Source organism: Heliangelus exortis, chromosome 2 (assembly GCF_036169615.1).
Source record: "Heliangelus exortis chromosome 2, bHelExo1.hap1, whole genome shotgun sequence".
Lineage (NCBI taxonomy): Eukaryota > Metazoa > Chordata > Aves > Apodiformes > Trochilidae > Heliangelus > Heliangelus exortis.
Genome location: NC_092423.1, coordinates 100726935 through 100740261, shown reverse-complemented (window position 1 = coordinate 100740261; position 13327 = coordinate 100726935). Strand labels below are relative to the sequence as shown.

The following is a 13327-nucleotide window of genomic DNA, read 5'->3' as shown; positions in this document are numbered from 1 at the left end:
CACAGCATTTTGATTTTCAAAATAAGAAGTTAACTGTTTCTCTACCGAATCAACAGATGAATAAATTTCAAACAAAAGAGTACTTCTTCTTTCCCTAAGAATGTTCTCATGAAGAATTTCTGCATTGACTGGTGATTGCCGGAATCTTTGTAAATACAAAAGCACTGTTTTCCAAATAAAGAAAGAGACTCACATTTGAAATTAAAACATGTCAGAGCAGCCTACTCCATTATCCATAATATGTTCTATGTGACTACTCTTGGAGAAGAAAAAGAAAGATTAAGTGATAGATAAGCCAGTTTATTTCAAAAGCTCACAGAGTTACTGCTAGTTTTGAACAATTAATTCAGTATTTAAGGTTCATTTATTAAAATAGGCAGCTTTCAAATGTCAAAAAATTAAGAAGATGTAATGGTAATTAACTTCTGTTGCCATAGCATAGTAGGAGGTGGGACATACAGCACAAGAAATCTGGGATGCTAAAATGCACATTGGGTTTAGTAAATTCTGGTTACCTAGCAGGGTTGGCTCTGGGACAGGCACAAAGAGAGCAGTCGCTGACAGATCCATTTACTTTCCCATAGTAGCCTGGGGCACAAGCACTGCAGTAATCACCAACTGTGTTATCTCTGCAGTTCTGATGTACAAAAAGGAATTCAGACAGCTTAAAACAACAACCAACCAAACTTTATCCTCCCTCCAATCAATAAATGCAGACAGTTTTCAGTTATCATCTTGAAATGTCACTACTCACTGGTCAGAATTCAATGAGTGGAGGAAATTTTTACACCAAAAAAAAAAAACCCCAAACCAAAATGCCAGAATATTTTCTCTTACAAGAATGTCCCCTCAGGCAGGCTGACCCGATTTCTGTTCTAAATTTCCATTAAGTTTTATGTATTTCTGCTTCTAGTAATCCAATTATTCAGATCAGGAAATCACAGTAAAATACAAAAAACAACCCAAAACCAAACCAAACAAAAAAATGATGGTAAAATGAAACAGGATATCCACAGTTACAATTCACAGATACTATATTTAATTTATCAACAGCACTAATCAACTGCCAGTGCAATTAATAATTAAAACACTGAAGAGCTATTATAAACTTAATCAGTTAAAATTTAACTGATTCTTCCTCTAAGCCAATACAATTTGGTTTCTCTTTTTGTTTTGTTTATTTTTTAATTTTTTTTAATTCACATTCTTTCAAGTGTGAATATTTTAGAGGTCAGTTGAAGACAGCATCAATGCAACTGCCTAGTACATGTGACCAGAAGTCAAACATGAAAACCACCTCTTTTGCCTACACTTATCAGTCAGAAATGTCTAAGCAGTAATCTCAACACACAGGTGTTGCAAAAAGAGGAAGAATTAATCACTAGCATTCACTAGACTTAAGGACCTATGTGTTTGGTCCTGGAGAAAGCCATAGTTCTTACTCACAAGATACATACTTTAGGACAAACATGAAAATGAAAAGATATATTTACAAAAGCCTGAAGGAATAAGGAAACTCTCTTTAAAAATTGACTTCAAGAATGACTTTAGCAGAAGTTGACTTTGAATGTCCAATACACTATTGGAAAGATAAAGCAACTGGAAAAACTTTAGGAAAGAATATTGAGCCATACTGGAGAACAGACTTTATATTATTTAGTTAGCTAAGAATTTTCTGTCCACAGGGCTTTCATCCCACAAGAGAGGCAATTTGTTAGTCATATGTGGCTCCTCTTTGCAATCTTTGGGATAAAATGTGTGAATAAATCAACTTAGCTGAGACATACTATTATATTCTTTTAGTCTCTGAGAATTAAGAAAAAATTCACTTAAAGATTCCCAAATAATTCTCTTCCTGAGGGAAAAAGAATTTGATTTTGATCTAGTTTGTATTGTGTATGGCTTACTACTTTTTTTTTTTTTTGTAACTAAGCAGCCCATGGCCTGATCAAGAACAGAAGCTCAACAAGCCTCACAGAAAAACAGAATTGATACACAAGTTACTTTTGAAGTAAAATTAGAACATTATTAATTAATTATTTTGAAGATATTAGTGACCAAAAAGCATGATAATTTTACCGAAAGAACCATACAGGAAAACTCAGATTTTCTGGTTTTCAGTGCTTGTGGGGGAGGCTTGTGCTTCATCCAAATAACACAGCCATATACTTCTCTTAGAAACCCTTTCCATAGGTTACAGCCATTATATGCTCAGCTGAAACCAATATAAAAACATAAATTGTACATACCAAGCACTTCCCAGTTTCAGGATCACAGGTTTCACTATGATTGTTGCACTGACATGGCACACAAGGTGCTATCAGACTGTGAGGCTCTTTTACATTGAGTTCTGGATGCTTTCCTCTGTAGTATCCTGAAGCACAGGTCTATTTGTAAGGGGAGTAAAAAAGAAATGTATTATATGTGATCACATGGCTATCAACCATACAAACAATTTAACTTTTTAACTTAAATGATTTAACTTAGAAAACATTTATCATCTCACTCTAACATGCACAAAAATAATTCAAGCATTCTGTACCTGACAGGACAATCCAGCATAGCCAGTGGGACATCTACATTGCTCTATAAGGTGAGCCCTAGCTCTGCCTAGATGCATTTCTTCAAACTTCACTGCAATTTCCATTGAGATATTTGCAATTCTATAAGATATGTGCAAAAGAGAGCATGAACATCTAGAAAAATCCTAGAAACAAAACTGAGATCCAAACAGTTTGATGTGGCAAAGCTCAAGGTTATTATACATAATCTCCCATGATGCCCCTTCCCCATTGAAACATCTCTAAATTCTAAGGATTCTTTACTTATTTATGGGACTTCAGGACCTACAACAAACAAATCAGAAACACTTCAAAGTAACATGGGTTGATTCCCACTGGTGTGCAAAATTTTACAGATCCATTGTGCAAATATATGTATTCCTGCCTCAAACACTAGAAAAAAATAGATCTTTGTCCCACAGATTTTTGGACAGAGCTAACAAAAAGATCGTTGGGGGCATGTGAATCAAAAATAATCCCTCATCTGGGGGTGTGAAGCTGTGAAGGTGTATAGATATTGGGTTTTCATTAGATGCATCTCTACTTGTCTTGTTAGTTTCCAGACTGCCACATGCCATGAGCATACAGAATCTCCTCCTTATTAGTAACCCAGTAATTTTCAAAATGGCAATAAAATCTACCACTCAGAGGTGGGAATATCTTACTACCACTGTCCAGAGTATATAAAGCTACAGGAGAGACCTACATTTGTACAGACCCAAGAACTAAGACCATGTGTTTCAACTGATAAAAGCCAAAAATTTCAGTACCCATGAAAATAAGATGGGAAATAACTTAAAACCCTTTAACTATCACCCAATTTTCAGAACACTGCATCAGGCTGTAAGGCTCTGTGCTTCTTTATGGGCTTTTGTATCAAAGTAAGCAGCAGAGACATTTAGTGTTTCTCAGAGAGAATTACAGAGCAATTATGCTACCATTAAAGGTCAGAAAAGATTTCTTACTAGAGGAGGAACAAAAGTCATAAATACGAAATTGGAAATTTCTCTAGTTTGAAAAAAATCTTTACTGCATAGCTCAGTTGGGATCATTTCTAGGTTAAATTACAGTAAGTACAATATAAAGAAATTTCTGATTCCATTTACTTACCTGCTTTGCTGTAATCCTTGACCATAAGCTGCCTTGATAAGGATGTATTCAACATTGCTTAGCACAGACATGAAGTCAGAACGTAGGACAGGCTTGTCAGACACAGAGTTAAAATACTTCCAAGAATCCTATGGAAACATAACACCTATTATTAAAACCACCATTGCACTCAACTTCCATACCTGGTTTCTACCAGAAAGCAGTTGAGGTCTTCATGGCACAGCTTTTTCTGGCCAGATCTGGAGATTCCAGATAGCCAAAAGGCCAGGACCTGACAGCACTCATTTTATGTGCAATTAGAAACAGCTGCTGTAACTGTGTCTGGCCTTCTGTCAAGAAGACAGACTAGGAGTCACCTCAGCCCCAGAGATCAAAAGAGGTCACCATTATCTCATCTGAAACCATCCACTAGGCACTAATGCAACCTACTGCTCCTGCCAGGCTAGAGATTCACACCCATTGAGATGCTCCTAAGCTCTGAGTGTAAAATTCAGCCTACAAAATTCAGCCTACAGTCTCATAAGACTGTCCAAGAAGGACAATACCTGTCTGCCTGTCACTTATGACTGAAATACGAGTCAGTGAAAAGCTCGCCAGAGCAACACCTTCCGCACCTCCAAAAGAAGAAAAAATGTCAAATATTATCTGCTGCTATAGAGCAGTATCTCCAGCCACTTTTTCCCCTAAAAGAGATGCATTTTAATGTAGCACTCTCTTTACTCAACCTATTTGAAATCAGATATGCATTTTTCAAAATATTTTGTTAAATATATATAGATTTTCTTTAAAAGCTCGTGGAGGAAAGAAAATGTTTCCAAGCCAGTGTTTTGCTTACCTCCTTCATATCCACTTCTTTGTCAGTTCTTACTCCATTTTCTGGAGAAGGGATGTCTACATAGATGACCAACTTGCTTGTGTGACCTCCTTTCATTAGAATCTGTGGCTCAAAATTTGAAGTTCCAAAGCCATCCAAAGCATAAAACGCAACAGTATATCTCAGCTTCCCTCCGTAGGCCATGAGCTATCAGATAAAATATTAGTTTTATTTATTCCAAGGTTAGAGCTACCAGGTGAAAATACTTTAACATTGTCATAAGACTTGAAAACTGTCAGTTCTGTGAAGAACTGGCAGTAAACCATGGAAATTTACTAACTCAGAAGGTTTTGCGACAAGGTTAAATGCATATTTCAAAAAACCAGTCTGTTTTCCTCTGTTAGGCCCTTTCAAGGTGTGCACTCAGTTTTAACTTAATTCCTAAGCAATAGGGATTCCAGATGTTCAGTCTCTACACTGAACAAGGCCTAAAACTCTTTCAAGTTTCTGAAGTAAAACTGTACAGGGAGGCAATAGTGATGTATTCATTCTCTGAAGAGTATCATGGTACTTAAACATAGGTGTTACCAATTTACAGGGTCAAGAAAAATCTCACTAGGAAAGGGTAATGTAAACACATTGCTTATGCTTGCTATCAGTTCACTCACTGAATTAATAACATGAGCTACAAGAATAAAAATAATCCAGGAAAATGTTATCAAGATAAAGTGACTATGAAGGAGTGACTACTAGACAATGAACAAATTACCTACAAAGCATTAAAATAATTTAATTATTTTACCTGGTCTCCCTGAAACTGCTCTGGTAACCTCCAGTAAAACGTATCTGTATTTAAGTGTTTTCTGACTATATCAGCATCCAGTAAAACATCTGGAAACTGTGCAAATACTCCCTCCACTGTTCCAGTCAGGTTGCTTTGAGCTACTACACGCAGAATGGACTGATCTGGAGTTAAGGTTATCTGCAACACAAAGATCAAAAGAATCACTGAACAAAAATATTGTGCCTTAGTGTAATATACTGCTAACAGTTTTCGCTGGTTTCAGAGACAGTCAGTAGTCCATCTTAGAGAAATAAATGCCCAAACAAAAAAAATGGGAAATGTTTTTGGTTTTTTTTAAACAAGCAAATTTCTGAAACCTTGTGTTTCACTCTAAGGTTATGACCACTTATGATTTGCCTTCTTTTTTGTTCTACCATATGCCACTTCATCCATAAGGCAGCCAATTGCATTCAGCCTGACTGACAAAATGTTTGCAAGCTTAGGCACAACATGAGGATCACACCAAACTGTGTCTGTATATTTACATCACTTTACTTACAGGAATTCTCACATGGCCTTCTAGTTCCCAACAAAATGTGGACATCCCAAAACAGAAGCATGGAGTGCAACCCGCTGCATTGTCAGCAGACAGAGCAAAAGTTCCAGGTTTACACTCGCTGCATTGTAGACCAAATACATTTTCCTGGAGGAAATAAAACAAAACCAAAAAACTAAAATATAACAGTACAGTCATGAATGAAAGATGGTTCTTTTTGGAAGAAAAACTAGTTGCTATGCAAAGTAAATAAAAGAAAGTCAGTTGTTGTAGCTATTCTATTTTACTGTGCAGTACATTTTTATTTTTTAATTATTTTACAAAGTTGGATTTTTAAAAAAATTTTTATTTTTTAAAAACACCAAAAAAAACCCCAAAAAGCCAAAAACCACCACACAAAAGCATTAATTTACACCTCTGTGTTATGTCTGTCCAAAGTGTGGAAACTCATTTGGCACTTTTAAAATCCACTGACTAATAATATCTGTTTAGTACTGGCAAAGAAAATCCTTTAGGGGTGATTTGGTGAACTCAGAAATGTCCCAAAGAGATAAAGACTGCCTTTGAAATCTTTTCAGGACTTATACTTTCTATGATGTTTACACAATAAATGATGAGAAAATCCCAATGCTGTCCCCAAAAGTGTCTGAATACTTCAGTACCTTGCATGTACAGATGCCAGTTTCTTCTTTGCAGCCACAAAGTCCTTCAGTGTCACACATCTCTGCTTTGGTTCCACTCAAGTCACAGTCACAAGCAACACAGTCTGGGTAGTCCCTGTATCCTAATGCACATCTGGAACAGTCTTGTCCTCCAAATTCAGCTTTGCACTGGCACTGACCCGTGAACAGATCACACTGGAGACTCGTTGAGCCAATGTCACTACAGTTGCAAGCCTTAGATGAAAAGAAGAGATGTTCATACATAGCAAATCTTTAAAAAAATTTTTGCTACAACAAAAAGAGCACAGTAAATTTAGGGTGGCCCTTAAAAGCCCACGTTTGCCAAAAAAAAAAAATACTATAAAATATTAAAAGGTAAAAATTTCCACATAGAAAGGAGGTTGTTTGATTTTTATTTGAAAAAAGAACTGCAATTCTAGTAAACAGTGGATGGCAAAAAGTATGAAGCTCTCCTGATTCCCAAATCTGGGTTGCGAATCTAAGGAGTAGAAGGAACATATTCCAGAAAAATAATAAAATCAATAAGACTTTATTTAAAGTATTATTTATTGAATGCAGCAAGTAAATTAATATCATTTTATATAAAGGTTGGAGGAAATAAATCTGTACGTACAATGATTTTTTTAATCTGATAGAAGGAAAACTCTTAATACTGACATTCTTTCAAGATTTCAAGATAGATTAATAGAGCCTACATCTTGCTCAAGGATCACTATTTGATAAGGAACCAAGGTCATTGCATCCAAAACTGGGAATTCCAAAAGGAATGCTAAAAACTTAGCAAAAGTAATCTGTTACATATTTAATCAAACTTATCATTGGCAAGTGCTGTGAAAGGAACACCTCAAGAGAAATGCACAGAAACCAGCACATTGTATTGGTGAAGAACGACAGTGGCTGGTAGCTGACAAAGCAATTGTTCAAAGACAGGCTGCCAAGGAAGTTGCTGTAAATCACTCTCTGATAACATCTCTGAAGAGATATTATATGACTATTTTATCATCCTTACCCTAACAGATTTCAAGAGAGAAAAAAGAAAACAATTTGGATGATACTTATAGTTGTCAAGCATTTACTGCATATAGTGACAGACCTTGTCAAGTTGATTATATTTGTGGTTTCTCCATTAAAGTTACCCAATTCCTTTTATGTAATTCTAAGGCTTTTATAATTATCAACCTCTATAAAATAAAGGTTGGCCCAAGGCCATATCTGTCATGAATTTACTGCATGAACTTAACTACGTAAAGGGTTGGTGTTCCTTGGATCTGCACTGAATTAGCATTTTACTGCTTAATAATAAATATTAATCTGAAATGATGGGAGTTACTATTTTTCCATTCATGAAGCATTTACTAACTTATACAGTTTTAATTTTAAGTATTCAGAAAAAAAGGATGAATTGACTTTTAAGGTAAGCTAGATTTCATTGTTCCTAAAAGCATAATATTGTTACTCTTTCATCAGGACAGAAACTGTGTTCCTTGTTACCAATTGCAGCTGCAAATCTCTTTTAGTACAACTGTTTAAGCAATTAAAAGTTAGAGTACACACACTGAAATTTTAATATGATCTATGCACTTAGACACCATCAGTATTTTCAGACAGCCTTCTTAGAAAGTCCCTCAGTAAACAATTTAGTTTGATTTTTTAAATTTTGTGTGTGTGTGTGTGTGTGTGTGAGCACATTGCACTAACACTTTGAGACAGAGAATAAAGATTGACGTTCTCAAAACTAGAGTTCCATTCTGACAGCCATATAGGGTGAACTGATTTTAACAGCCATGGCTTTTTGGCCAGGTTACCATACCTTGCAGCCAAGGTTAGGAGAGAGTCCCCAGTAATTCTCTTCACAGAGATCACATTTTGGTCCCCGAGTGTGAGGGGGACAAATGCATTGGCCAGAATCAGCATTGCAGTTGTTCAGAGTATGGGCACAGTCACAAGCTGCAAGAGAAAAAACAGGACTGAATATTTGCCTTAGCTACAGAGAAGAAACTCCAAGCCTACTTTTTTCCAAGTCTTACTTTTCTCAAATATTCAGCACAGTTTATCCATTCTATTAGGAATTCCTTGCCATCCCTAATTGCTGAGAAAAAAAAGAGACATTTCATCATCTTATTGAAATTCCATTATTGCTTCTGGACTTACTCTGTTCAGTGTTTTAAAAAGCAGTGCTGCATTTACATAGCTGAATCAACAAAGCCAAGCAAAATTATTGCAGAGAAGGGTAAATTTTAGTAAAAAATATTTTTATTATACAGGACACAAAACTCATCAGGAGATACGATAATGTTTTCAAGCAGATGAAAGGACTAATCTCAGGAAGTAGTGAATAACAGGGATGAATTAATTTTTTATAATAACTGCTGCAGGAAGCATTGTCTATTTAAGAAATAGAGATTTTTTGCTTAAAAAAAATAAATCCCAGAAGTTCAAAAAACTGGTTTTATTCACTGTTTTAATAAAATTTACAAAATTTTTGACACTGAAATGGTTAAAGGTACCCAAGAGATCTGTGATTCTTAATATATGTTCCAAAACCCTATGACATATTTTCACTGTAGGTTTCATATTTGGAATGAAAAGGCTTTTATTTATTTAAGGCATGAAAAATATTTTTGACAGATTGGAGAAAAGGTAGGCATTGCTTTAGCTACATTGTGTTGAAAAGGCCATCTTATTAATATGATAAATTAGTTTTTTTGATAGCATGTCCTGTTTGGATTTACATTTTCCTTTGTATCATGACTAAAAATTGTACATACCCAGGTGATGACGGGAAAATAGCATCAATAACCTCTTAAAGTATAAAATAGACTTTTAAGAATGAAATGAAAAAACACGGTAAAAAAATCTGTAAGGGCAGCAACTCTTACAATTGCAGAAAAAAAAAAAGTTTCTATTTTTTTGAAGGACTGAAGGATTTTTGTGGGAAAAAAAAAGACAAAGAAGCTATTGAGGATGCAGTATTTCTCTCATGCAACCTTTATGAGCTGTTATTTCATAGTCACCACCTTTTACAAGGAACCCCACACTAAATGGTCAAAGAAATGCTTTGTTCCCCAGCTTCAAAGTATTAGAAGACCATTCTACAGATTTTTGCACACAGTCACCGAAACAACTGACCTTTGCCAGACTTTAACATAAAATATACCGCTGACAGAAATTCCAGACAACCCCTGAAAGGATCATGGACTAGAGCTTACGTGTGCAGCCACCATCCTGGAATGCATAAAAGCCCCGAGCACAGCGATCACACTTTTCTCCAGCCACTCCTGGGACGCAGTGACACTGCCCCTGCGGACTGCAGCTCTCTGAGGTTGAGCCAAATTGACTGCAGTTGCAGGGAATGCAGCCAAGCCCAGTAAGAAGGCCGTAATACCCATTCTGTTGGACAGGAAGGAAAGACATTTGAGCTATATTTCATAAATATGACACACACACTTAGTTTATCTTCTTCACTTTCTCTGCCGTCTACCCCACATGAATACTGGTCAGCACTGCGCGACTGCTGAGACACAACTCCCTGGCCTTATCTCTACTGTTTCCAGCTATACACAAGCATGGATTTGGGTGAAAAAGTGAATGCTCAAATGCTCTCGTGGTCCTCTAACCCCACCCACGACATTATGTTTTAAAGTCTGAGATTATTTTTATTTAAAGAGTTCCGTGAAGCGAGGGCGGGCTGTGCTGATCACGCACAGATTTCTGTGAATGTGAACGGAAGGCCAGAAGAGAGAATTTGTCACTGACCTATGGTACATGTGGATTGAAAGGCAGCCAGCCAGGCTGGCACAAGGACAGGAACTGGGCACAGATTTCCTGCTCTGGTCTCCGAGGCAGTTCTACAGGCTGGAAACTGACGTTTTGTATCACCAGTGAATATCTACTTGTTCTTATAACAGGCCTGTCTTTTAGCTAAATGCCTCTCTGGTGTCCAGCCACAATGTATTAGTACCAAGAGCATTCTTCAGATATTCCCACTCAGACTTCATTTTGCAGAAGTCCAGCACTAAGATCTCTTCAAGTTACCAGTGTCTGGGGGGGTTTTTCATAAGAAAACATGAGCGCATTCTGTCAGTGTGGCACTGACAGCCCTGTTCAGAAGGATACTTAATCAACCACATAGCTTCACATCTGAAAAGAGCACAGGGCAGAGCAATTTGCAACTGCAAAAAAACATTCAGAGAAACCTTTGGTCTTTGCTCCAGCAACAGGTACCCTCATCCCTGAACATAGTTGCTGCTATTCTGTTCTAATCAACGTCTACAGATAACAGGAAGATTGAGATACAAGAAAATGCAGATATTAGGAATAGACAAATATTTGCTTACCAAGCATTTATCACATCTTTCTCCAATCACATTTGCTTTGCAATGACAGAAGCCTGTCTCATGATGGCAAGTACTCGAAACAGAACCATTCACATGGCACTCACAGGCTTATGTTTAGACAAAAAGAAACCAAATTAAAAACATTAGATGTATCTACACATATTCATTATTACACAGATCTCCAAATTTGGCATAAATGTTTCACTTGTTTATATCCTACAGATGTTAAAATTCTACAGTAATATCCATACTACATATGGATACATATGGATTACATACTACACATGCTAAGAGATACAAAAACACACCTCTTGTGGACAGATATAATTGAGAAGTTTGCTTCTTACAGCCCTAGAATGCAACATTCATAAGGAGGAAGTGTCTAGAGGCCACTGAAGGGACAGTATTAAGCAAGCCAGTAAGTGTCAGGAATACCAAATGTCAGACCCTAGCATAATTCATTCCTTCCTCAGGCTAACCCAACCCCATAGTTTTCAGCTTTCACTTGCCAACTCACAACCTGAAGGTTAACCCTTTCAGCAAAGGTGCACATCTCCCTATCCATTCTACTACATGCACACTACAGCTTCATTTTTTAAAGCTTTGAGAGCAATAATAATAACTTACCATGACAGCTTTTCTTAATCACTGCATCCCCATAATACCCATCAGCACACTTTTCACAGTGGTGACCTGCTGTGTTACCCAGACATTTCAGGCATTGGCCTGTGAAGGTATCACAGTACCCATCTTCTTGAGGGTTTACATTGCCATTGCATTCACAAGGAGCACATGATTGTCCAGCTATGACTGGATTTCCATAGTAACCATTAGCACACCTGCAGAGTTAAAACCTTGATCAGCTGGAACACAGTCAAACACTCTCCCCACCCAAGGAAGCAATTCCTATTAAGTTTTTATTTAAAATGTCTTTGTATTGATAAAAAAGACAAAATGAGAAGAAAAATTATATTAGGAATATTCTGTACATGTGGAATAAACAATTCAAAGCAGGTAAGAGATGACAATAATACAGATATTTTACCCAAAGCTAGTGCACATACCTTTCACATTGAGAACCTGCATAGCCTGGAAGACATTTGTCACAAACAATTCCACCTCCTTCACTCAGCTGGCAAGTAGGACTGAAACTATGAACAGTATTTATGGTGGTCAGTATCAACACACAGAATCACAAGACCTGTGCAATATTCAATATCCACCCTACAAGCCCATTCACCTATCTGTATAAGCATGTAATTCCTTTTTTGGTTTTTGTTTTCTTTTGATATGAACATCAATGCTTTAACCATCAAAAAATGTCAAAAGTACTTATAATTGCCAAAAGCTCTTCTTGAATTTTTTTTTTAATAATTCCTATAACCCTGACCTTTTCTCTTTCTAGCAAATCTGTCCCATTTCTGTACTGAGCTCCTCACTTTCTCAGGCAACACTTGTCCATCTCTCTTTTAGATTTCACAGCATTTTTTCTTCATCTCACTATCTGATTTTGCTGAAGATGCAAAAGAAAATCTCATAAAAGCATCCTACTTGTTTGAAGCAGAACTGAGAGGACATGCACAGGGCTGGCAATCCTCTGGAGTTCCTTGGGATGGACTTCCATAGAAACCAGGTAAGCACTGATCACAGAAAGGTCCTGTCGTGTTATGTTGACAAGCCTGTAAAACATGGGAAAAATCTATTCATATTTACTCTTGTTTTTCTAGCCCTTGAGGGATGCTTGAAGGAGTCCGCATGCAGCATAACATTCAAGGTTACAGCCATGAAGAAGACAATAGAACTTCAAAAATTAGTGGGTCTTTTTTTTTGTTGTAACAACAAATCCTAATTGGTTTTTCCTACATTTTGATATATACTTAGTGCCATGAAACCAGACACATTACTTATATAAGAATTTAAACTCATTTTCCTTATTGCCCACATTTACAATAACAGACTTCTTATACATTTGTTGCTGTGCTGGTGCTTAACCATTGTATTTCTGTGACTTCTAAAATTCAGAAGAGATCTGAGAGATAAAAACATTAATAAATTTTGTTCCTTCAGGAGAAGTTTTATTGTCACATGCAGCAAACAAAGTCAATATTTTTATCAGCTAGTATATGGTGACATTTTAATTTCGGTTCTGACTATTCCCCACTTGAAATGATAAACTGAAACAAACCCTTTATTGGGGAACACTTTAATGGAGCCCCCTAAATATATTCCAAAGTAAACAATGAGAAGCAAGAAACACTTAACACCCATAGCTTGAATTTTACACACACTGTAAACTTGTCCCCCACAGCCAAAATGCTCTCCTAACTCCTAATTAGATGGGTAAAACAAACACTTTGAAGGATGACTTACAAAGCAAACACCATGAATATCACACTCAGTTGCATGCCCATTGCATTTGCAGGGTTGACAAATACCTCCAAAGAGTATTCCATCCACACGGTAGTACCCAGGGAGACAGGAC

At 36.7% G+C, this 13327-nt stretch overlaps 1 protein-coding gene across 1 annotated transcript in view; it reads right to left on the bottom strand.

Moving 5' to 3' along the window:
* LAMA1 (laminin subunit alpha 1) overlaps positions 1–13327 on the bottom strand; it is a 98823-nt gene that overhangs the window by 39026 nt on the left and 46470 nt on the right. The window contains exons 16-30 of the mRNA XM_071737200.1: positions 13216–13326; positions 12397–12524; positions 11910–11996; positions 11473–11684; positions 10846–10952; positions 9718–9898; positions 8319–8455; positions 6488–6721; positions 5829–5972; positions 5288–5467; positions 4507–4692; positions 3672–3799; positions 2543–2663; positions 2250–2387; positions 516–637 (exon numbers count right to left, since the gene is read on the bottom strand). Coding sequence (XP_071593301.1) covers positions 516–637; positions 2250–2387; positions 2543–2663; positions 3672–3799; positions 4507–4692; positions 5288–5467; positions 5829–5972; positions 6488–6721; positions 8319–8455; positions 9718–9898; positions 10846–10952; positions 11473–11684; positions 11910–11996; positions 12397–12524; positions 13216–13326 — 2216 coding nt within the window. The remainder of the gene's footprint in view (positions 1–515; positions 638–2249; positions 2388–2542; positions 2664–3671; positions 3800–4506; positions 4693–5287; positions 5468–5828; positions 5973–6487; positions 6722–8318; positions 8456–9717; positions 9899–10845; positions 10953–11472; positions 11685–11909; positions 11997–12396; positions 12525–13215; position 13327) is intronic.